We start from the raw sequence: 26926 nt of genomic DNA, 5'->3' as shown, positions 1-26926 counted from the left end.
GCATTACAGAAACAATCTCACAGCATGTGCTCTCTGTGGCATTGAGCTCAGATATCAAGCTCTTTACTGCCACCTCTGGCTACTATGTGCATGTGCACCCCTCGTGTACTGGGCTTTTCTGTGTGAGCAGGTAGGAAGACATTTTTTACAAGTATGAGGGAAAGGGAGGGGGACTGTTTGTGTACAGGGAGGGGACAGAGTCTAGTGTGTTTACAGATTTGTGTATGTGGGGGGCTGTCATATATACAGGTGTGTGTGGGGGGCTGGCCAATAAACCGGCAGTGGCGGTGCACCCATTAAGGGCACACAGGCGCTGCCCCATCTCTCTGGCGACCCACCTCTATGTATCATAAATATATTCATCCATTGCATGAATCTATCCATGGCCACTGTAGACACCCCCTATTCAGGTGTCCGGCCCCCTTTCGCATGCCGGATGCCTGAATTACAGTTGCGGGGGTGTATTTTTGAAGCACCTGATTAGAGCCAAAGGTGAAATGTGAGCGCAGAGCATTGCCCTCACAGTTCACCCAGGTGTGTTAGAACAGTGAATGAATATTCGCTTTCTAACACTGAACTGCCTCTCAGGAAGCGCCGGGTGTGTTACCCATCACCTGATTGGCTAAAACGACAGGCGCTGTGATTGGACATCTATCAGGAGGAGGAGAAGAGACACATGGAGGATACAGCTTGCTGTCATCACCCCCTGCCTCCTCAAAAATTTGGAGCACCAGCTGCCACTGTATACAGGTGTGTGTGGGGGGTTGGTATTTATACAAGTGTGTGGGGGCTGACATATATACAGGGGTGAGGGGGGCTGACATATAAATAGGTGTGTGTGGGGGGGCTAGCATATATACAGGTGTGTGGGGGGGGGCTGACATATATACAGGTGTGTGTTAGGGGGCTGACATATATACAGGTTTGTGGGGGCTGGCATATATACAGGAATGATGGGGGGCTGAGTGTGTACAGGTGGGGTGGCCGGTGTGTGGATTCGGTAGGCTAGCCCATGGGCTATCGGGGGGGGGGGGGCAGGCCTAAAGCTGTGTGAGGACTGCCCTGGTTACACTGAACTAGCAAAAGTACCTGAACAAATCAAACTTGAAAAAAGAAGAGCAGCACTTAAATTAATGTAATAAAAGTCTACCCTATTTAAGCATTGCTGTTTAAAAGTTCTGAGACAGGAGTTACATAGTTACATATATGTTGAAATAACCACTGTTGTACTTATACAGCTATATACCATATGTAATACTTTTGTAATATTTTTTAAAATATACCAGCACCTACCCAGTATTTGTCCTGAGGAAGCTAGAATTTAGTGAAACGCATCGACAGTCAAGTTTTGGAGGTGTTATTAGATCAGTTCTCTTTATTAGACATATTACAAAATCTATCTTTACCCTTTCGATCCAGCCTTCTGAAACTGCATTATTGGGTAACTGTGTTTATATAGGGTGTTGAATGTATGTTTTTTTTATATGCTTTTTAATCATGTTTTAATAAAATGTATAGATTTTTTAATGAATTCTTCTCTCATTATCCACCAATTTTTTGAGATTCTCAATCCTCCCCTCCTACATAGTTACATAGTTACTAGTAGGCGAGGCTGAAAAAAAGATACAAGTCCATCAAGTCCAATCTATATGCATGATTTTATGTCAGTATTACATTGTATATCCCTCTATGTTTTGGTCGTTCAGGTGCTTATCTAATAGTTTTTTTAACTTATCAATGTTTCCCCGCTGAAACCGCTAACTGTGGAAGGGAATTCTATCTATTAAATCAAATGTTTATTATTATTTTTTTTTGCATTGTGTAGGTGGAGCTTAAGTTGACCGGCAATAGCTTTCACATTGTTCACACTGTAAAGATATCTGGAGCAGGTACCGGCAATCACAGGCTGTGTCACGCCCCTCCAGCCTGTGTCTATTGTGTGTATGTGCTGTGACTAACAGGGACCCATCCATCAATCACCATCTTATATCCCACTGCTTTAGTGTTTAGCAATACGAGGACATGGAGGAGGAAGGCGAGTGTAACTTATTTCTCTGTGTGTGCTCACATGTATGACTGCTGCCCAGATAATAAAAAGAAGGAAATGAACAGCTTAAAAGGGAACTGAAATTGGAGCACACTCAGTAGTTGGTCTATATAGGCTGCAACGGGGACACAGACAAGGAGGGAGGGACACTGAACTACAGTCTACAGAAAACAAATGCTCTAGTTGATGAGTGAGAATGTAACATAGCATGTATTGACAGTTTTTGATGATTTGGGTTTAATGCCACTTTAGCCACTTGCCGACCAGCACAATGGCAGCGGTGGGCAAATGGGCGTACCTGTATTTCCCCTTTAATTTGTGGGGCTAGCATACAACGTGACCATGACCGTGCCCGTGAGTCCCGTGGACTCGATGTCCGCCGGTGTCCCGCAATCGTATCATGGAGAGGCAGAACGGGGAGATGCCTATGTAAACAAGGCATTTCCCTGTTCTGCCTAGTGACATGACAGGGATCTACTGCTCCTTGTCATCGGGAGCAGTGATCGCTGTCATGTCAGTGGTAACCCACCCCCCCCACACTTAGAATCACTCCCGAGGACACCCCTTGATCGCCCTCTGGTGTTTAACCCCTTTCCTGCCAAAGTCATTTACACAGTAATCAGTGCATTTTTATAGCACTGATCACTGTATAAATGACAATGGTCCCAAAATAGAGTCAAAAGTGTTCAATGTGTCCACCATAATGTCGCAGTCACCATATAAATTGCAGTTCGCCGCCATTACTAGTAAAAAGAAAATTAATCATAAAAATGCCATAAATGTATCCCCTATTTTGTAGACGCTATAACTTTTGCGCAAACCAATCAATATACGCTTATTGCAATTTTTTTACCAAAAATATGTAGAAGAATACATATTGGCCTAAACTGAGGAAAAAAATAGTTTTGATATATTTTTGGGGGATGTTTATTAGTGCAAAAAGTTAAAAATATTGCTTTTTTAAAAAAATTTGCACTATTTTTTTGTTTATAGCACAAAAAATAAAAACCACAGAGGTGATCAAATACCACCAAAAGAAAGCTGTATTTGTGGGAAAAAAAGGATGTCAATTTTGTTTGACATTGATCAGACATTCCAACAACAAAATCCATGGATTTTTTCTGACGGATGTTGGCTCAAACTTTTCTTGCATACATGCGGTTACACAAATTTGGTCGGAAATTGCGAACGCCAAGAACGCAGTAACGTACAACACGTACGACGAGACGAGAAAAATGAAGTTCAATAGCCAGTGTGGCTCTTCTGTTTGATTCCGTACATGCGTGGAATTGTGTGCGATGGAATTGTGTACACACGATTAGAATTTCCGACAACGGATTTTGTTGTTGGAAAATTTGAGAACCAGATCTCAAATTTTGTGCAACAGAAATTCAGACGGAAACTGTCCAATGGAGCCAGCACATGATCGGAATTTCCGACAAAAAGCTCAAAATCAAATTTTTTCTGTCGTAAATTCCGACCGTGTGTACGGGGCTTTAGAGTGGCAAAGAAGCTTTGCAGGGTAAAAAGAGTGTTGTACAGCCATAACAAGAGTATTTCTTGTTTGGACCCCTCTTTGAATCCTTTAAAGCCTAAGCATAGTTAAGGTAAAAAAAAATGAAAAATCAGCACAAGGAACATACATATCTAACAGTTAGTAGGATTTGTCTGCCCCTTGTGCTGATTCATCCTTTGTTAGCAAAAATCCTCCCCAATCCATGCCCCCCCACCCCAATTTGGCAGCATTTAATATAACTAACAGACAGTCACAGGCTCTCATTAAAAAGGTTGTAAAGCTTAGTCATGAAATCTGAGCAAATTGGATATCTTATCTCTCCCCAAAGTTCTAAGTGTTGTTTCTCTTTGGTGCTTTGTTCCTCTGTTATCAGCATGAGTCACTTCTGAGAATTTTTTTCAACACTTGAGATAAATTTGTGTCAGGGAGGAGGGGGGGAGAGCTCAGCACGCAGTTTGCCTATTCACAATGCAGTTCTTCTGCTGTGTGAAGGAGGTTTGTTCCTTTCCTCCAATCAGCTCTCACATACTGTAACTGTAGCCTCTCCACACCCTCCTCTGTGATATTAACAGATGAAGTAGGATTTTAACACTTTTCTGCCCTTTTGAAGGGATATAAGGAAGAGGGTATAGGCAGAGGAAGATTTCTACTAACAGGAGATTTTCAAGAGATGAAGGTTCTAGGAATGTCGGGCAGTTGCTGATGCTGCTCCCTTTGCATCCAAACCTAAGGAATTTATAGTATATGGACTAACTCGGTACTTGGTAGTAAAACACAAATAGTAGATTATAAAAATTACATATATATAAACACATTGATATTGTTAAAATCATATACACTGCAGTTTTCACAAACTACTGACGGGTTCCCCCCGTAAGGTTTCTGTTGAAGAGGGGTATAGCAAATTTCCTCTACCGGTTTCTACCGTCGGTAGTTTGTTAAACTGCGGTGTATATGATTTTAACAATAATTATGCATTTATGTATATTTTTTGTCTTTATTAAACAATTTGTAATTTTTATAATCTACCATTTGTGTTTTACTACCAAGTCCCGAGATCATAGTCCATATACCATAAATTCCTTAGATTTGGATGCAAAGGGAACAAACCCTGCATTCCTAGAACCTTCATCTCTTGAAAATCACTAACTTGGATGATGGTACTTTTACTTGTTTTACTTGCTACTAACAGAAGAGATATAAGCACAAGGGACATAACCTACAAACTGTAAGTTATGTGCCTTGTGCTGCTTTTTCTGTTTTTTATTTCAGCTATACTTAGACTTTAAGTGTTGGCTGTAAGAGGCGTTGGTAGTTAAAGTGGTGTTGCCATTTAAAAAAAAAGAAGAAAAGTCAGCAGCTACAAATACTGCAGCTGCTGACTTTGAATAATCGGACACTTACCTATCCCAGGGTCCAGTGATGCAGGGGATCGAAGCCCAACTCGTCTCCCTCCTGTACGGCGGCGCCGGCTATGACTTCACAGCCAAGCACCCGCTGTGCATACGCGAGCAGCACAGCGCGCCGTGATGGGCCACACAATCATCTTCAACCTGTCTTGTGTCCCAGATGATTGACAAGAGGGAGGGGGCAGAGCTGAGCCCTTCCTGCGCCAAGGGTAAGTGATGTTACGAACCCAGGCGCTGAAGGAGGCAGACTATGAGGGATCCCCTAGCAACAGCTAGAAGTGAGTAAAAAAAAAATTCCAAATGTTTTTATTTTTTATTTTTTTTAGGAACATTCATGAACTTATTTATTTTTTGGGTGTAACTCCACTTTAAGTCCATATAAGTGTCTGAGAATAATTACAATCTGCACGGCTAAATACTTACTTACCATAGAAGCTCATTGGAAAAGAAAATGATTTATGAGATGATGTCTATCACCTTTAGGGAGACAAATGTCAAGTGTGCCAGGCTTGTGGGCCTTATACTTCACATTTCTAAAGGTCCCAAATGTGGTCAATTCCCAAAGGGAAGTCAAAAAACTATAGCGGGCTGGAAACTGTAAATGAAGGATCTATTCTGAGCGTGGTCCCATTTTGTGGTGTTGTTTGCTAAAAGCCCAGAATGTCAGTGATAAAATCCTGATTATTTATTACCCTACTAAAAACATTTAGCTGTTGTACTTTAATATACACACGGTATTTCGTATTACATTAGGGCAGTCTATTCACATGGTATGTATGTTGTGGAGCATTTCTGTGTGTTGGGCTCTAATGTACGATGAGTTAGGGTACCATTCACAATGAATGCCATGGCAATGCACCGCACACAGATCAAGTGTGCTCCCGCTTGGTAACATGCATTAACATGTTCATTTTCATGCATGCTGCCTCAATGCGCAAATATAAATGAGCCCTTAAAGGTTCAGAAAAGTTCTGGCTGCGTGTTTTTGAAAATATCTTTTTCCCAAACACTTTAAAAGCATTGTCAGCTGCTGGGCTTTCCAAAAGAAGGTGTCTAAATGGTAAACATCATGATCAATTAAAAAAGAAACTGAATAACTAAAAAGTATTTCAACATATGTTTTTGAAAATATCCTTTTGTACTTCAAAAAAGATGAAATGCATTCACACGAGCCAAAGCTTTTAATTTATGCATGTTTATGAACAAAAGGCATTAATCGGACGGAAGGAGTTAAGCTGCCCTTAATAAGGCAAACTAACCTAATGCTTTAATTAAAAACTGCAGTTGAATTGAGATGAGATACAAATGACGGTAATTAAGATCAGGTGGTATCTGGAGGGCAATTTTATTATTAATCTGAAAAATACCTCTGACTAATTAACGGGGAGAAAATCACCTTGTGGCTTGCAGTGTATATCAATATCACAACAGCAAGTACATAGATAGACTCGATTCGTTATTAAAGGCTGTCAGTGGGAGACCTTTCATTAGAAAAGATTCAATACAAGTCATTTATCACTGACACCTGACCAGAAAGCCAATAAACAAAACAGCATAAGATTTGTGGGGGGGAAACGGGTCAACATAATAACAGTAAATACAACTACATTAGCCTGATATTTTTTTGTGTATTTGTTTGAAATACGTTTTTCCAATCCTCTTATTATATCAGAAATACAAACTACAATGAAACACAGTTATAAATAATACATATATCAATGCTTTCTAATCAGGCAAAAAAATCGTTGGATTTTAAGATTTATTTACTATCTTAAAGTTGATATAAGCCTTTTTTTCATTTTAAACATATAAAGTATAACTAAAAGCAAAAGTTATTTTTTAGAACTGAATAGAGTGCTGCTCAGTTATAACCTTGGTCAGGTTTTATTGCTGTATGTGTCTCCGTTACTACTGAAAAAAGTAATGCAAAAGAGCAGACAAGACAAGGTACCTCTCTTGTCCTATCCATCCTATGTTCCTCATAAGAAACTAGGGTCACTTTGCTATGGAGGCCTTTGCAAAGTCTGACTCACAATTCTCTATACAACAGGTCTCTAAACTTTCCAAACAAAGGGTCAGTTTAATGTCCTTTAGGCTTTGGGGGGGGGGGGGGGGGCAGACTGTGGGTCGTGGAGTAGGAAATGTCCCAGCATCAGTGGAGGTAAACAATTTCTCAGGCTTGGTGGTAAGTCGAAGTAAAACAATTACATTGCCCCTGAGGTCAGTAAGAGGAGAAATAGTGCCCCATTATTGGTATTAATGGGAAGAATAGTGCCTCATCGTTGGTGTGAGTGGAAGAGTGGAAGGAATGGCTCCTCATCATTGGTGTCCATGGGAGGAATAAGTGCCCCACTGTTGGTGGGGTAGCCGGGTGGCGCCAATCACATTTGGAATTATGCCCCACTGTTGGCATCAGTGGAAGGAATGGTACCTCATTGTTAGTGTCAAAGTGAGGAATAGTGCCTCATATCAGAGTGAAGAATACTCCCCCAAAGGCCCAACAAAAGCAAGCAAAGAGACACATTTGGCCCCCTGGCTACAGTTTGAAGACCACTGCTCTATGCAATGTGACTGCCTTGATGGTCAAAAAGGCACTCTCACTGGTAGGGATGGATTAAACACACTGGTGGGTGGGTTTTGCCCTAAATTGAAATTTTAAATATATGTGTTTTAGGTAGCACTTTTGGTTTTATGTGGACAATTAAACATTTCTTTTTTATTTATGAGATTTTACATTAATTACTACAACCAACCTCTCCAGAACCCTTCTGCAATACTAGGGAATCCTTCTCTATGACTACACACTTACACTGCCAAAAACTTTTGTACCCCTAAATAATACAAATCTAAACTGTATATAGTATAAAATAAGAAAGCTGGGGTTATTCTAAAAAACTTTTACCCTATTTGTATGTTGTCTTGTCTTTCCACAAATACAGGCTTGGTTACCACCAACAGTTAGAGGTAATGGCCAACAATTATATAAAAAGCATTGTTTAGTAATCACTTTATAAGTAGAGCAAATTTAATGGCTTCCATCAGCTAAAACAAAGTCTAAAAGCTTGTAAAAAGGTGATCATTAAAAGCGACAGTCCACCCAAAACTGATATTTAACTTTAATCACCACTGGCGTCTTGTATCTCTGTGTCTCCAACATCAAGATATCCCAAAACGGACCCAAAACTGATATTTAACTTTAATCACCACTTGCGTCTTGTATCTTTCAGTGTCTCCAACATCATGACATCCCAGGCTAAATAGCTTGTTTCAGTGAAGGAGGTCACACTCTTTGATATTTCATTCATTTATGTTACATCGAATGTAGAAAGATAACTGAGATGATTCATGCTGCAGCTACTGGAGTCTCTCTGAGATAGGAAGCCAGTGGGGAGTCCATAACTGAGCTCTCTCTTTGGGGTGGGCTCACCTTCGAATGCATTTAGCCCCATAGAAAGGTAGTTTCCTGTGCAGAATACTATTTTATGTATGCTACATGTGTGTAAAAAGATTCTTGGAGCGCCTTTCTAATGCACACAGATTGTTCCCTAGTGATCATAAGCCTGAATCACTCACCATACAGTAAATAGGCCAAGTCAACAAGTAGAGGGATCTGAAGTGGCTTGGCAGTAGAAAATGGCTTGACTGTAAGTGCAACATGCAGATTAGATTTATCACCAGCACACCTTCCTCACAGAAACGCTATTGTCCAAAATGTAGATGAGACGCATCTTATTTAAATAGTAACTTCCACAATAATGTACTTTAAAGACTTTGGGGTTGATTTACTAAAGGTAAATATACTGTGCACTGCAAGTGCAGTTGCTCCAGAGCTTAGTAAATGAGGTAAAACTTTGCTTTGCAAAGAATACCCAATCACATGCAAGGATTTTTGCTTGCACATGACTGGATGATAGAAATAAGCAGAGCTTCCCCTCATTTACCAAGCTCTAGGGCAATTGCACTTGCAGTGCACAGTATACTGTATTTACCTTTAGTAAATCAACCCCTATGAAGAAAGCACGCTAATGACTGTTCATTGCATCCAGTGGCGGCTAATGAAGTTTTAGGATGGGGGGGCAGACCCTGCCCTTCCTTTTTGACCCATCCCACTTGGTGAAAATGGGTGCGGTTTTAGCGAAATAGTGGGCGTGGCTAGTGTCTGAGATGAACGAGGCACGGAGGGAGAGAAAGAGAGGGATGGAGGGACAGCAGGGACAGATCCTACACAACAATAGAAATATGTGTATTCTAGAAAGTTTAACAATCAGCAGATAAAGATATTCCAAACACCTGGTGTTAGCACTTCAATCATCCCGGCACCATGGTTGTCATGGTGTCAGGATGATGAAGCACATTATTTCTATTATAACATTGTAATATAAAATTAAATCATTTAACTCACCATAATGCAGAATCAGTGGGAGCCCTAAGCGTGTCACTAGCCACATCGCCTGCCACCAGATGCCACCAGGTGTCCCCAGTGGAGTCCCTCCTTACATGCAGCCTGTGTCCCACCAAATTCAGCCTGTGTCATCACCAAATTGCAGCAGTATGTATCACCATCAATTGCAGCAGCATGTGTCACCATCAATTGCAGCAGCATGTATCATCACCAAATTGCAGCAGCATGTGTCCCCATCAAATTGCAGCATGTGTCACCATCAATTGCAGCAGCGTGTGTCACCATCAATTGCAGCAGCATGTGTCCCACCAAATTGCAGCAGCATGTGTCCCCATCAAATTGCAGCAGCATGTGTCCCCACCAAATTGCAGCAGCATGCGTCACCTTCAAATTGCAGCAGCATGTGTCACCATCAAATTGCAGCAGCATGTGTCCCACTAAATTGCAGCAGCATGCATCCCACCAAATTGCAGCAGAATGTGTCCCACCAAATTTCAGCAGCATGTGTCCCACCAAGTTGCAGCAGCATGTGTCACCAAGTTGCAGCAGCATGTGTCACCAAGTTGCAGCAGCATGTCTCCCACCAAGTTGCAGCATGTGTCATCAAGTTGCAGCAGCATGTCTCCCACCAAGTTGCAGCATGTGTCACCAAGTTGCAACATCATGTGTCCGACCAAGTTGCAGCAGCATGTGTCACCAAATTGCAGCAGCATGTTTCACCAAATTGCAACAGCATGTGTCACCAAGTTGCAGAAGCATGTGTCCCACCAAGCTGCAGCAGCATGTGTCCCACCCAGTTGCAGAAGCATGTGTCCCACCAAGTTGCAGCAGCATGTGTCCCACAAAGTTGTAGCAGCATGTGTCCCACCAAGTTGCAGCAGCATGTGTCACCAAGTTGCAGCATCATGTGTCACCAAGTTGCAGCAGCATGTGTCCCACCAAGTTTCAGCAGCCTGTGTCCCACCAAGTTGCAGCAGCCTGTGTCCCACCAAGTTGCAGCAGCATATGTCACCAAGTTGCAGCAGCATGTTTCCCACCAAGTTGCAGCAGCATGTGTCACCAAGTTGCAGCAGAATGTGTCACCAAGTTAGAGCAGCATGTGTCCCCAAGTTGCAGCAGAATGTGCCACCAAGTTAGAACAGCATGTGTCACCAAGTTAGAGTAGCATGTGTCACCAAGTTGCAGCAGCATGTGTCACCAAGTTGCAGCAGAATGTGTCACCAAGTTAGAGCAGCATGTGTCACTGAGTTGCAGCAGAATGTGTCACCAAGTTAGAGCAGCATGTGTCACCAAGTTGCAGCAGAATGTGATTTCTATGGGCAGGCTGATGTCAGCGGAGATATATGTCCGCTGACACCTGCCTGCCATCCGATCTGACAAGATCCACTCAAAACAGATCTGATTGACAAGGTATCGGATGAAAACGGAGAGGCTGTCCTCCCCATAGAGAACAGCGGAGTGCTGAAAGGTCCATCCCTGCACAGTGAGCAGAGACGAACCTGTCATCCGCCTGCTCAGCAGGGATCAAAAAAGCGATCCCCTGCTGAGCTAGTGGAGTCCATCCAATGGATCCGCTCCGTGTGAACCCAGCCTAATGCTTCCCCTGCTTGGGAGAATGATAACAACCCAACCTGCACAGTAGTTTCAAAATTCATGTGTCAGGTGTGCAGGACTAAGACAATGTTACGTAACTTATAAATGGCAAATTCCATGTGTAACTCACTACCTACAACAGTGTCAAGAATCATCTTTATTTTGGTAAGCAAAAGTTGTAACAGGTGGAACACCAGAAGCTCAGGGGATAAAAGCTTAATGTGAGTTTATTTTTGTGCTTCTTTAATATAACATTCCTGTTCTGCAGACAGGACGTTTCTCTGCCTGATTGCACCCTTCCTCACCAGAAGCAACAAGGAAAGGTAGTTTTAATTAAATCCATACACGTTTGCTTGTCTCAGGAGTGTGCAGAAAGTTATTAGTAGAGAAAAAGGTTTATATTACAGTCAGAGGTCTCTTAGCTGCTTATACAGTAAAAAGATGCCATATTACAAATCTGTTGCTCAGTAAGCACCTATCGTTAACAGTCTACTACAGTAGTGCTAGAGTAGTACTCTAGTACGTTGTACTTTAGGCCCACTAACAGGAAATTTTCCTGGTTAGGAGCAAACTGCATTTAAGCATTAGGTAAGAAAAGCATCACTAAAGCCTAGTACACAATGCTATTTTCATTTCGTTCAACCCAGCAGGCTGAATGAAAAAAAACCTGACAGCTCAGGTCAAAGCCACTCTCCAATGTTAGTACAGCGATTTCCCCTGCTGTTCTATAGTGTTCTGACAGGGGAAGACCTCCCCCCACCAGAACACGCCGGTCAGTGGCGCCCCTTCCACAGAAGCCAGCCGGTCTGTCGGACCGGCTGCAATACACACGAGCCGAATGTCGCTCAACATTTGGCCCATGTATATGGGGCTTTACACTATACCTCCCATCTTTGTGAAAGGATAAAGAGGGATACCTTTTAGCACACAGTATATAGGCAAAGGACATGTCCCTGACGCAGTCCCAGTTACGTAAACTACAAAGATATAATATGTAGAAAATTATTGGCTAAACCACATAAGCACTTTTTTGACCTTTTTTTCTCCTTTATATTGGCTTTTTCTATATAAAAAATGCAGTGCTATAGTGATTGGATAAAATGTTTTGTGCAGCATAACACATTTTGTAATAAAATAGTGCATTTTATATAGAAATGTACACATCTGACCAAAAAGAGGGACACCTGAAGCTGCATGAGGAACAGAGGGATTTGATCTAAAAAGAGGGGCAGTCCCTGCAAACGACTGACAGTTGAGAGCTATGTTTACATTGTTTAGCTACACTTGTCCTATAATCTCTTATAGGGCATTCAATACAGAATTATTATTTTTTTATTCTGCACTGACTGTCTTTGAAATTGCCCCAGCCCCTGTTCAAATCCAATCCAGTGACTTAATCCAGAGACTGTCCCCGGAAACCAGGGATGTCTGGTCACCCTAACTTTAAGGTAGCCTGTTAACCAAAAGATATTCTTATTCATCCATCCTGAAAATATACGTGGAATGGGATGAACCACTGACCTATGTGGGGAACACTCCCCAAACTGTTGCTGAGAAAGACTTCAGCTGGCAATTTCTGCAAACTTTTGTTACGTTCTGCAGAGAAATCAGTAAGGCAGTAGTGACAGTCAGCAGTACCATTAAGATCTATATTTAAAATCCCCACAAGGAAAATTAAGTATTCTTTAAAGACTTCAAAAACCCTTGCTGAAACTTTGTAAATACTTTGCAAAACCTTGCCCTACACAATTCGTATAGCTAACACTCATATGAACAAGGCCTAGCTCCTTCTCAATATCACCCCCTAACAATCTGAATGGTCTATCTACATAGGCTATTGCATCTCACACTTCATATTGCTTTCCCATTGTATGCAATCCAGACAGAAAAATTGAATGAATGATGACAGCTAAATGAATGAAAAGCAACTTTTAATAATTTCCCTAGCAGAAATTCACATACTAGACAATTCTCAGATAGTACTGCACACGGCTGAAGGTCAGGCATTGTGCAGTCTGTATCTAGAACATATGGTTTAATATGGCTTGAATAAAGCATGCTTCCTTTTAAAAAGATCCTGCCGCCTGTGTTACAAATGAGCCTTGGCCAGCAGAGCATTAGAATGCAAGGCATTGTTTCATTACAGGTTTTCTTCACCAACACACAAAATGGTCATGTGTACCATTATTCTACTAGAAGGTGCCTTCATCAGACCAGGGGCATATAGATTAAATCAAAATCAAGATTAGAAAAGCAATTTAGCCTCATCTAACAGCTAAAATTTAAATTAATTTTGAGCAACGTTATTGGGATTCTATATTGGATATTGAAGTCATAGACATGAAAATATTTTTTCTGTAAAGTCAAGCTAAGTGATGCAAGAACTAATGTGCCAGAGAAAATTCCACCCCTAAGGCCTTTAAAGTATGCAGCGGCCATAGCCCGTTGTAGGGCGGCCTTGACTTAATGGGCTTACCGGTTACCTTCTCATGGCCTGCTCCTCAGCGTCTAGGGGTTCCCAGGGTTGATACCCAATGACTTGTACACTGATAAAGTCCTTTCAAAAGGTTTTATTTTGCAGTATAACTTTCACACAACACAGTCTCTTTGGGAACAGAGGGCACGGGTGAAGAACTTAGGTACCTTGAACTGCAGGTTTAACAAAGTCTCTACTTCCACCCAGAGAGTAGCCACTCGCAGCTGGGTACTTCAAGGCTGAACAGACCTCTAGCCAGAGGTCATGACAGTCAGCACATTGACTCAAACTTGAACAATCAACCGAAGATAAACAGGAACATTTTCCCAACCGTACCTGGAACGTTTCCCACTTCCTTTGAGGTAGTTGAAAAGTGTGGACTCGTCAATGTCCTTCCCAACTCAGTAACCAGGCACTTCTTAGGATGCCACTCGTCGTCCCTCCTCTGAAGAGTCCTCCCCCGGTCACTTGCACGAGCTGTGGTGTCCCTCCAAGTCGAGAGCACACCCGGACACTCTGAATTATCCCTCAGTTACAGCGCCTCAGACCAGCAGGTTCCGAGACGCGGGAACAGACGGATCCCTACCCCAGACCAGTCAGGTCTAACAGGGGCCACTGACAGGAACATGTTGCGGGATGTCAAACACCCCATGACCGGGACCCCTCACGGGGCTACCCCAGTCCTGGAACCAGAACAGACCACACGGGTCTCTCAAACAACTCCGGAACCCCGAACACGTGACCCACACATGCTTAAGTACCCCCTCCCAGACTCCTCAGCGGGCCCGGCACTCCCGCTGATTGGCTCAGAGAGGGCCATACCCAAACATCCAACCAAGCCTGGTTCTCGCCTGTCATGTGCACCTCACCGCTCACATGATCAGGCAGAACATCAATCACGGCCTGGCCAGACTGGTGTCAAGGCTTACCTACTCAATTAACCCTCAGTACTGTAAGGTCCTGAGGCAAAAACTAAATTTACAAAGCGTGTGACATTTGGTCCCAAATGTCATCCGCTACAAGTACAACTGTAACTTTGTACAGTTTTACATTAATAAGTTGCCCCAACCTCACTAAGTGTTATTCACTACTTTAGCCCAGATCCAGTAATCTTCACTGTATGACCCCTCTCAGAACCACACAGCCTTTTTGGTTTGTACTACGCAGCCTTAATCATTCCTATGGGTAAGCTGTACTCCAAGTAACCGCTGGAGACAACTATTTGGCAGAAAAGTGTCTTCTGCCAGAAAAAAATCTTGTCTCTCTCTCTCTTTTTTTTCAGTCTATGTAAACAATTATTTAGGTTTAAAGTGATGCATGCAAGGGTGAAATATACTCCAGGCCTACTCCTGCCATTTGTAAGATGCCAAAAATGGAGCAGGGTGCTGGGACAACATAATTCCAGTGCATATACCCAAGGGTTACATCAGATGCCACAGAAAATGCTGGTGGTTCAGTTACACTTAAATAATTGGTAGCATCACACAGGCGATTTGATCAGATCTGATTGGAAGGTCCATGCATTCCTACGGACAGGTGGGTGTAAATGGACTGGCCACTGTTTACACCCACCTACCTACGGGTTCGATCCAGACTGCAAAAAAAATGGAAAGAGGATCTGACCTCCTACATTTAGTCGGATTGGATCAGACTAGATCAGAAGGGAGTTGGGTGTAAATGAACAGCGGTGTCCATTTACTCCTGGCTGCCTTTAGAGCAAAGTGGGCTCTGTCTGTGCCTGCTCTGCAGAAACTGAATGGACACGGATCTGTCAATCACCTGCTCTACTCTGATCAGCAGGAGATCTATGAGTTAATCCTCTGCTGATCGGGGCAAAATCCACCCCATGTGAAAGGGGCCAAAGGGCCGCACACTGAGGGATTTTTTATTTATACTGTATATAATGCATTTATACTTGAAGAAGTAACTGGATGAATTACTCCATTCATATCCCACCAGTGTAGATATTTATCCGATGAGTGCTATTCTAACCTCAAGGGAATTATAGACTAATGGCTGAAATTTTCCAACCAAGCCAGGAGCCTTTTTCAGCCATGGTGTCTGCAACCATCTACAATAAATCACAGGAGGACAATTATCTAATGGGGACAGTTCCCTATGAGTACATAAATAAACAAGCTATGACAAGTGCTTCTATGAGACCTAACTGGACTGGATGCATTTTTTAATGCTCTCAAAGCCTCACAACAGGCTCAGTTCACAAAGCTTAACATACATATGGTAATTTTACAAATGTACCTTAATTGCTTCACTTTACAGTTGAAAATTGATTTTTTGTTTTTTACTTTACTAAATCCATTATCGCATAGATCTATTCAATGGCTAATATACAGAAGAGGAAGTGAGGCAGTGGCCTCTGGTACTACGAGATACCAAGTTCCAGAAAACAGGTAAGGATTTAGGGGAGTCACCTAGAAATGCTTGTACATAGCTAAAGCAGCCCCTAAATGTCCTGACATGGCCAATGCCCTGTTGAATAATGCCTGGTCATTTCTACCTCCCACACATTCCATGTTGTCAGTGAGGCTACCCATCACAGTGATAGGCCAACATTAATGTGGAAGGAAGGACTGTGCATTGACTTTACAGTAAAAATATCTCAAAACTGATAACATTACAGGTGTTGTAAATGCATCTGATCTGTACAGTAATGTCCTCAATTAACTAAAAAAATCAACTTTGTATTGTAAATAAAATTGTATTGCAGACTCAAGGATTATTGGTAGATTTAAATATCCTATATTTTTCATTTTATATCTACTATAGTTTGGTTATGGGTTCCAATTAAGCCAGAAAAGGAGTCATATAAGTTGGTGATAAAATAATGCTTTGTGAGATAAAATTATTCAGGAGAAGCTGGCCATACAATGGCAACTGGATAAAGCAAATCACCGCTTACATTTCTTGGTGAAATCACCAAAAGGACATGGGAACTGCCCAAAATTCAAACCTGGTGGAAAAATCAGATAACTTCTGAAAACATTACGCTTGTTTTCCTCTGTTTTCAAATTGATCTTTCAATATACTGTAATAAAGCTGTCAATTGCCCAACTTTGACTTTACAAATTGGCTGAATTCTGTTGTTCAATCGAACTAATGGGAGGGAGATTATTTTGCTTCTCGTGATTATGTGAAAGTGGTTGAAACTGTCTGAAAAAAAAAATCCACATGTATGACTAGCTTAAAAATGATCCAAATCCAAGAACAAAAATGTAATATATTGCTTATAACGGTCCTTAGAGGTGGCTGTATTCGTTTTCACTTTTCGTGCTGGATAGAAAAAGATCCAGAAAGTGGCCATACCATGTCACACTTTCACCCACACTATTCTCTGGGAATCGAGCCAAACCGTGGCCAGGTGTATTCTACAATTTCAAATCACCTGCTATACAGGCCGGGTGCCAGGATGTTTTGGCACCAACACATGTAAGTGTAACTTTTAATTGTTGTCATCTTAAAATGGGACAGGCAGTGCATTATTGGCAGGATCACCAAGTGAAAGTATAAGAAAAAAAAATGAAAAAAGAAAAATATTTAAGGACTATTAAGTTGCAATACATGCTATTTTTGTGTTTGTTTAGATATGCTTTAAACAGCTAAATAGGCAATTCCACTTCTGAACTTAAAAAAAAATGTAATAATAGCACATACACAATAACTCATTGAACATAGGGAAGAAACTATTGTGGGAAAATATAACAAATAAATAGAGTCCATATGCCTGTGATGGAAACAGCCCCAAGAGTCATGGACCACAAAATGTCTAGATTACCCCCAGCTATATTACATGTATGATAGCAATTCTATTTTCAGTATGTATACTAACTTATCTCAAACCTGAGTGCATCTTAATAATACAATACACCTGTTTTGTGTTTGAAGCCTACAAACAGCTGCCAGATATTCCTTGAAGTAATTTGTCAAAGAGAGTATGTGAGATAAGATTTGAATTAAGAGATTCCTTTTCAAATTGTCATGTTATCAGAGATGCCATCATTTTGGGAATTCAATCACACTGACAAGCTACTCTATAAGCAGCTCTCTGGGCACGTAATTTAAGGGAACATGAAGAAGACTGTGGCCTCAAGAGGACTGAGTTCTTCCGCAGGAACTGTCATCTTGGCTTGGTTAAAGGAATATCAAACAACAGGTCTATTTAGCATTGAGGCATGTTGGTACTAGAGTATGGAAATTTTAATTCATCTTAAAGTTGTATCTATCACCATAAATTTACACTATATATGAAAGTGATCAGATAAGTGGAAATCATTTTTAAAGTTACAAAATAAAAAACTGTAAACAAGGAAAATTCCCTTTACATTCCAGCATACTGCTTGTGTGCCAGGACAACTGATTTCCTGCGCATACAATGGAAGTGACGTCATCCCATGCCAGCCAATCAAGACAGTCGAAGACTGGCCTCTGGATAAGCTGCGGAGAAAATGCTGACACCAAAGCTAGAACTTTGTAGCCATCTGACCACTGGAACAGAGGTCACATTAGTACCTTTAATTTGGCTTTAACGTTAATATACCATGCTTGTTTCTTTGTATAGTCTGTAAGCATTTGTACATAGGGGGCAACCAGATCTGCTTATTGCATATGCAAGCTCTGCTTCCTGAGTAGTATCTCTGTACAGTGACAGTACTTCCTAGCCGTTGCAAGTATTCCACTTTTCTGGATGGGTCAAATGCCTTTTACTTCTGTAGCACATAGTTGTTCCTTCCACTGGCTCATATGTTCTATAGGTAGGAACAACTGCATACAGCCGAAAGAATAGGTGTTCACACTTCTAGAAATGTGGAATGCCATCAGCGGCCAGTGATCAATGAAGCTGTGGCATTTCTGATCAATGAAGCTGTGGCATTTCTGATCAATGAAGCTGTGGCATTTCTGATCAATGAAGCTGTGGCATTTCAAGGCCCAGGCTGCAAGAAAAGTAACTATAGACGGGCTTCTTTTATAAGTGACCCCATGATGACAGGGTTACTTTAAAGGGAACCTGTACAATGAGAAAAATATGAGCTGCCTTTGCTAATATAACCTTCTGAAATTCTAGTTAGCTCATCATGCTGGCCTACTGGCTTCATTCATTTTGGAATTAGGAGTCATTGAATTTGAAGGCATGGTTTAGGAATACTGGTTTAGATTCAACTTTACTAATGCTTGTTCAGGGTTAGTGGCTCAAAGTATTGAAGTCAGAGGCAGCTAGACAACTAACATTTTGGTGGCAGATCAGTAATGACAGCCTAAATATTTTTCTTTATATAAGGGCAGTGGGGCGCAGATCTGAAGGATCTGGAGCTGAGCATGTCCAAAAAAATTCCATATGTTGACACATTTTTCACACCATTCCATGCAGGGGGAGGCTTCCTGTGAACACCAGTGTGACCCCCTTCTGGCTTGGTACTGGCTTCCCCTTCTATCCTTTGTAGTTATGCCACAGGAATAGAACAGATCGTTTACATAACAGACCCATTAAGCAAGCACCCATTGGCATTCCAAAACAAATGATTCCTTAGCAATTTCCACTCATATTAAAAAACAAAACAAAAAAAACAATAATGTACAAAACAAAAATAGGTTATTGAACAGAGTTCAGCCAAGCTTGAGTAAACAACCATCCAATCTATATCTGCCATTAAAGTAGAACTATAGACAATCCTTTTTATTTCATTTTGGAGTAAGAGAGGGTTATAACCTCAGTAAGGTTTATTTTTGCCATGGTTGTCCCATTGGGGAGATTTACTTTTACTTCTTGTCCTATAGCCAAACAGGAAGTGATAGGAAATCCCTGCAAATCAAGGGATTGTTTTTCCCCAGAACTAGTTTCCTTATTGGAATATTTTTCCTCTATTACTTTTCTGGGGACAACTAAAAATTAGGGATTTTCTTGTACTTTCACTTTCGATGATAATAGTATATAGGACAAACAGAGAAGGTGAATATCCCTAATGGGGACACAGACAGCAATAAAAAAAAAAAACTAATATGTGTTCTAATCCCTCTCCACTAATCCCTCTCCACAAGCTAAAATTGTAACTATAATTTTAGACTTTATACTATATTTAATTTGCATAAACATGCCTGGATTTTACAACACTCTCCCAGGCATTAAAAATTCAGCACACTGCCTGCACCCAAGTCCACAGCATGCTAGATTATGTCTACCTTGCAAGTTAGCTTAAAGTAGCATACCAGAGAAATTTTTTATACATCCTGTGTGGTAAACTGAATAGGGGAATTTCTCTGGTGGGGTGAATGACTGATATAAAAGGATTCTTTTTAGTAGAGCACACAAATAGGATTTTTGTATTCACTGTAAAATGTATTTCTCGAAGGAACACAGCTTGATGATAATTAAGCACTGTAGGGTTATACTGTTGCCAGCCTAGGTCAGCCCCCTAAAGGCTATAATACCCTCTAACTTATACCTGCTCATCTGTAGCAATCAATCAAAATAATAAAATTGCATATGAAGGGAGGGAGTTATGTCCTTTGGTTGACTCAGAGAAAAGGATTTTATAGTAAGTATAAAAATAATATTTTCTGTTTTCTCCATTGAGGGACACAGCTTGATGATAATTAAGCAATGTACACATAGCTTCCAACTGTCCCCGATTTCAACTGACTCATCCAGAACAAAGTCCCTCTGTCCCTCTTCCCTCCTCATTTGTCCCTCATTTTGGTCTGATCTATATAGTTGTATATAAAATGCACTAGGTAACTATCAAAAAGTCTACTAAACATTTCATCCTATTTCTAAATTGCTGCATTTTTACATTTTATAGTAGTGGTAAAAAAGCAATTTTTTTTGTACAATTCCAATTTAAAAGGACGTGTCCTATGCCGACACACTTTTGCTAATAGATGTCGCTCATTCCCACTTCAGAAAGTTGGGAGGTATGATCCACTGTCTTGCAAAAGCAGTCCAAACAAAGAGAAGGGCACAAAAAATAACATAGGCAAAACAGTCCAGCAAAAAAAAAAAAAGGGGGGGGGGGCAAAACAATGGCAATTAATAGCCACTTACAAGACTTATTGACTGAAACTGGCATCTGAGGAGGCAGATACATAAAACTTAGAACATGTGTGACTAGGAGTGGGTTTTAATGGGAAGAGCAGGCACTTTACCATGCAACTTGGAATTCTCTACAAACAATCGGACAAAGTCCTATCGGATCATGTTGTTGGAAAATTTTATAGCCCAGCTCTAAAACTTTGCCGATGGAGCCCACACACGGTCGGTTTATCCGACAACGCGGTCCGATCGGATATTTTCCATCGGAATGTCTGACCGTGTGTACAAGGGCTAAGAAGGGTTTTACCACACCTGTTGTGAAGGGAAAATTCAGCAAATTGAAGAGAAATCTCAACAATGGGCACCGATGGCTAAAACCTGATAGTGTTTTAACCACTTTTTACTCTATCCAAATCAAAAAATAATTGGCTTTGGATATACTTTTCAAACAAATCACCTCCTTTAAATGTAGCGGGCAAAGCACCAAGGTGTTGGAACTAGCAGGAGCAACACTTTGTAAATGTAACATAAATGTAAATGTTACCTAAAACTCGCAATCTGTCTGCCCCAACAACCACTTCCTTCTCGTCTGCAGAAAACAAAAGCTTCCCTTCATTTGACATTATCTCCAGGCTCTTTCCACGTGCCTGAATACCCTCTGATCCTGCAAGAGAAATAAGTAACAGAATGAAACAATAGGATGTGAATTGCAGTTACCACGTTATACTTTACTGCATGTAAAAATTACAGATGTATATCTCCTCACAGCTGTATGCTCACCAACCGTCGCTCTGAAAAATAGCGCCATTATAACAGAACTCCCGGCAAACTTAAGAACAATTCAAGTGTACATTCACTGACAAACTGCTGAATTTATTTTTAAACTGTTCTGTGTTGTTATCCTTCTTCATATTAGAGTGGAACTAAATCAACCAATGTTTTCCAAAACGGATACATTTAGGGCATGCCCTGAATAATAACAATCAGAGTTACTACAGTGCTTAGGCAGGCCATACACAATGCTAATTTCTTTCCTGCAACAAAAGAAATCTACACGATTCCTCCATCAACACACACGGTGCTAACAGGGGAATCTCTCCTGCCACCCCATTGTCTGGGGTAGGCAGGTCAATTAGTACACCTTTTTTTTGTGTAGCCACAAGACACAGGGAAACGGACAGGCTTTGTGAAGCAGTGGCGTACCAAGGGGGTGCGGGGGGTGATCCGTCCCGGGTGCCACACATGGGGGATGTCAGGCACTGCCCAGAGGCCCTGGGTGCATGTGGGGCCCCTGCACATTCCCTGCCATTGCAGCTTTGTCATCAAACAGCACATGGTTCCAGTAGTCCATGTCCTTAGTCTGCTTGTCTTCGGCAAACTGTTTGTGGGCTTTCTTATGCATGATCTTTAGAAGAGGCTTCCTTTAGAGGATGACAGCTATGCAGACCAATTTGATGTAGTGTGCGGCATATGGTCTGAGCATTGACAGGCTTACCCCCCAACCCTTCAACCTCTGCAGCAATGCTGGCAGCACACATATGTCTATTTCCCAAAGACAACCTCTGGATATGACGCTGAGTAAGTACACTCAACCTCTTTGGTCGACCATGGCAAGGCCTGTTCTGAATGGAACCTGTCCTCTTAAATCGCTGTATGGTCTTGGCCACCATGCTGCAGCTCAGTTTCAGGGTCTTGACAATCTTCTTATAGCCTAGGCCATCTTTATGTAGAGAAATAATTATTTTTTTCAGATCCTCAGAGTTCTTTGCCATGAGGTGCTATGTTGAACTTTCAGTGACCAGTATAAGAGAGTGAGCGCGATAACACCAAATTTAACACACCTGCTCCCCTGAGACCTTAAAACACCAACGAGTCACATGACACCGGGGGAGGGAAAATGGCAAATTGGGCCCAATTTGGACATTTTCACTTAGGGGTGTACTCAATTTTGTTGCCAGCGGTTTAGATATTGGCTGCACGTTGAGTTATTTTGAGGGGATAGCAAATTTACACTGTTATACAAGCTGTACACTCACTACTTTACATTGTAGCAACGTGTCATTTCTTCAGTGTTATCACATGAAAAGATATAATAAAATATTTACAAAAATGTGAGGGGTGTACTCACTTTTGTGAGATAGTGTATATACATAGATAACTGAGCAGCATATAGTAGTAACGAGTATTCATAAACATACATAGATGGAAAATTCAAGTTTTATTAAAAATATATATAACATATAGTCATTACACAAGCAAATTTGTAATTTAAAGCAGAACTTCACCCAAGAGGGGAAGTTCCGCTTTACGCCCTCCTTCCCCCTGGTACATTTTTATTTTCTTTGGGGAGTGGGTCATTTTTGATAGTTACCCGCTCCCATTTCTGCTTGGATTGTCTAGGTGATCTGAGCGGAAGTTTGCCTCCCCCTTTTGCCTGCAGCTTCTGGGACACATTACACATTGCACACTGGGAAGCCATCTGTGAAGCCTCATGGAGTCACAGTTGGCTTCCTCCACTGAACATACGGGAACCAGGAACTCGAAAACCAGCAAAGAACTGGCCTGGATGAGGAGACGGCACTGGATCCTAGGACAGGTAAGTGTCCTTTTATTAAAAGTCAGCAGCTACAGTATTTGTAGCTGCTGATTCTTCATTTTTTATCTTTCTATGGTGAAGGTTCTCTTTACTGTTCTTAAACCTGACCTTTTTATTTTATTCTGCAACTAGTTATGATTTTTTAAAACAAACAAATATTTTTTTTTGTGTGCATTTCTTTAATCCCAAGAGTGAAATACTGTACTGTAACCATAAGCCATGGGTTTGGCTCGCAGTTGTAGTGTGGTTCCATTGACCCTAGACTTCATTTGTGGCAAACAGTACATATTCTAAAATGACAACTCTGAAAGTACTGAAACTGGAACATCTGCATAACAACCAGGTAACTAGCATTTTCAGAAGGAGGTTAGCAATAACAACTTACACATGTCTCTCGTATTAGGTTTCTTTTAATTGCTTACCATCCCCTGCAGGCCTGTTACATTTTTAATCAGTTGGCGAGCCTAAACTTGTTGATATGAAAGCTGAGCAGCAGTGATTGGCACACTACAGGAAACTCATACTTCTGAAGATGCTACCTGCCTGGCTGTCATGTTGATCCAATTGCTTTCAATACTTTCAGATTTACTGATCTGAATCGCGTATAAGGAGTTCTGACTTTACTCTGGCTTTCCAATTTGCAAATTGTTCTGGCTCATTAACTCAAAAAGTACTGAAGCCAAAGAAATACAGATGACTAATATTTTCCAGAAGGAGATGAGTAATAGCATGCCCCATGCTTTTTTACAGTACAGATTTCTTCTAAGCCATCTTTGGCCACTTTTATTTTTCATTAATAGGTTCCCTTACCCCTTTGCAGCCCCCTGCTGATTTCTTTTTGCCTTCTACATATTCTTATGTGGTAGTGCAGTGTTAATTTTGATGTAAAATTTCAATTTAGTTTTAGTCCTAGTCTTGACTAAAATGCCATTTTAGTTTTAGTCGTATTTTATTTCTGAATAATATTCTTTAGCAGCAACTGTTTTTCGGTCACCTACGAATACTTTTGGTAACCTTCACTTTGTTCACTTCGCATCTGACATTTCAGTCACTATTTTAGCACTTTTCACTTTCACATCATACATTGATGTTTGGCATTCTGTCACATATAATCTCCTTCTGGACATGGGATTGTGCACATATGTGCACAATCCATGTATTTACAAATTCAAGTATAAATAATTTGATGCATATGCCGGGGCATGATTTTGCCCATACATATGCTAGAGCCATATTATATATGGCTTGTGTAACTTTGTATATATTACACTAAATACAACTGTATTTTGATTCTTTATCGTAGGTGTTATCCACCTATACCCACACCAGTGGGTGGTTGTGCCCTCTCTCTTTCCATATGGGAAGGGGGTGGGGCCCTACAAGTGTGACTTCTCACAAGCCATACTGTGGCTTTGGCCGTGGCTTCGGCTCGTTCCTGGTTGTGGCGGCCGTGGAGTAATCCAGGACCCCGGTTGGGGAGTTTTCTTTTTAAGTAAGAGGTTCTTCATGTGGGAATAAATTCTTCTTCTTCTTTTCGGACACATTTTATGGGGTAACTATACCAACTGTTTGTACATTATATGATTACGACATGTTAATAGTGTGTGAAATAAGTAATTGTTATACATTTTTCTAGCAGAAAGTCCCTCTGAAGAAGACCCCAGTGTGGGTTGAAACGCGTCAGGCTGCGATTGGTTTACAATCTTGACATTTATCATATATGTTGATATGTAATCATTGTGTCATGGTTATGCAATAGTTTGTCTGCTTACCTGTTCCCATGTGTTCATCTAGAGACCAGCCGACCCTCACCTGTCTGCTTTTGTAATCCATCCTCTGGCATGGCTCCACCCTAGCTCCTATCAGGGAGCTCTATATTAACCTGTGCACTGCAGGCCAATGCTGCTGATCAACCTTTGTATGTTAGCTTCCTGTTACCTGCCGTGTGCTCTTCTGTTGTTCCGTTACCGACTTTGGCGTGTCCTTGACTATCCCTGTTTGCCTGTGATCCTGACCGTTTGGCATGTCCCTGACTATTCCTGTCTGTTTGTGGCCCCGACCTTGCCTTTTGTCCCTCACTATCCCTATCCTCCTGTTGCCTACTGTGGGTGTGAGCTGGGGACCCTGGGGGTCGCGACCTGGAGCCAGTTGCAGCCAAGTCCATCCTCACCACTAGAGGCGCTGGTGAACACCTGCTGGCTCTTAGACTCCGCGCCCCAAGGAATCTTACGCTCTAACCCCAGTGGGATCTGTCCCCCGTCTGCAGAAGTCAGCCGTAGGGTCCACAACCTTGCGGTGCACTCCTGATCCCTACGGTGTGCATCTGTCACCTCGCCTCAAGGTGACCTGACACATTGTCTGATAATATGCATCAGTTTTTCTTTTTCTTTTATTATTAATTTCCCACTGAAGCTCATGTTTTAATCATCATAAAGGGGCTTTTTCTACATATTCATTTCATACATTGCCTATTTATTATTATTTCCTCTTTTTTTTCTTATGCTTGGCTGCCTAAAAACCCCACAATAGGGGAGTCCATTCCTTTTTGTGTTTTTTTGGGGATGAGCAGCGCTCTCTAACCTTTTGGTATGTGTCTTTCCTTTGTTGTATTTAATTTTTGTGAGTTTTAGTCGTATTTAATTTTTTTGAGTTTTATTTCAGTCATCTCAATTGTTTTAGTTTTAGTTGTATTTTAATCGACTAAAATAGTATTAATTTAGTAAACGGAAATATTTTAGTCAACAAAATGAACACTGGTCTGCAGGGCACCCCATGTCAGGTATTATCTACAGAACTAAGCCTCCACAGCTTGTCAGCCGGTCCAAATTCTTTTTATCTTCAGGAAATGGGAATCCCGTGCTATAACAGCAGTGTCAATGTAAATAAAGCCGATAGTGCCCCTTGATTTGGATTTCGTGTAAGAAGTGAATAGCATAGGAGACCAACAAAGCAGAAAACTGCAGGCATTGGTCACGATCATTGCTTGAACACATGCATCTCTTTTCTGCCTAGAGTCTCTATAAATCCGCACAATCCCCCATCAAAACAGGACACAGGAGCATGGCAGAAATGAATATGTCCTACCTGTAACCAGCTGAGTAACAGGCTTCAAATCCTCATTGAGAATATTTAAAGTAATATTTCGATCGGACTGAAGGTACAACGGGCTCCCCTGTATAAAACGACAAAGAGAGGACAAACTATTAGTTTTGTGAACACTCATGTACAAAGGCGAGTGTTTGTATACATGCGTACGCTGCCGGAGAATCCTCCAGCTACAGGTCATGTCATTGCTTGTGCTTCACCTCCATCTGACCATTCCTGTATTACTAACAGTAATCCATCAATGGCTCCTTGATAGGATGTGTCAGTATCCTAGTCTCTCAATTACACATGTAATCAGACTGCTGATGCTGGATGATGGTTTGTGATTTTCTGACAAGTATACAGCTAGGTACTGAGAGATATACATTGGAAGACGTGTCACTGACTGTATCTCAATATACTGTCGGCCAGCTGTAACCTCCGGGACCGAGGCAATCAGACTGCTGCCTGGAGAAGATTACTAAGGCAGCTGGATGCCCATAAACACACATTTCCTATCACTTTCTGTCCCGATACAATGGTCACCAGGACAAATACGGAGGGTGAGTCTACCCAGCAGGAATTCAGACAGCAATAAAAAACAACAGGAGTTGTAACCCTTTTCTACTTTGTCCTTAAAAACAAAAAAATTGGGCTAGAGAGCTTTGTCTTTAACCACTTCAGCCCTGGAAGCATTTACCCCCTTCCTGACCAGAGCACTTTTTGCGGTTCGGCACTGCATCGCTTTAACTGACAATTGC

General features: G+C 41.4%; 1 protein-coding gene across 3 annotated transcripts in view; it reads right to left on the bottom strand.

Annotated features, from left to right (window-relative positions):
* Nucleotides 1-26926, bottom strand: part of SGCD (sarcoglycan delta) — a 1108439-nt gene that overhangs the window by 102418 nt on the left and 979095 nt on the right. For all 3 annotated transcript variants that reach the window (XM_077468394.1, XM_077468393.1, XM_077468392.1), the window contains 2 exons: nt 26166-26253; nt 21030-21149 (listed from right to left, as the gene is read on the bottom strand). In XM_077468394.1, coding sequence (XP_077324520.1) covers nt 21030-21149; nt 26166-26253 — 208 coding nt within the window. The remainder of the gene's footprint in view (nt 1-21029; nt 21150-26165; nt 26254-26926) is intronic.

The sequence above is a fragment of the Lithobates pipiens genome, unplaced genomic scaffold, assembly GCF_037356315.1.
Source record: "Lithobates pipiens isolate NorthernLeopardFrog02 unplaced genomic scaffold, aLitPip1_a1.2 Scaffold_8, whole genome shotgun sequence".
Classification (NCBI taxonomy): domain Eukaryota; kingdom Metazoa; phylum Chordata; class Amphibia; order Anura; family Ranidae; genus Lithobates; species Lithobates pipiens.
The sequence above is the reverse complement of the archived record's forward strand: the minus strand, read 5'-3'. Positions and strand labels throughout refer to the sequence as shown.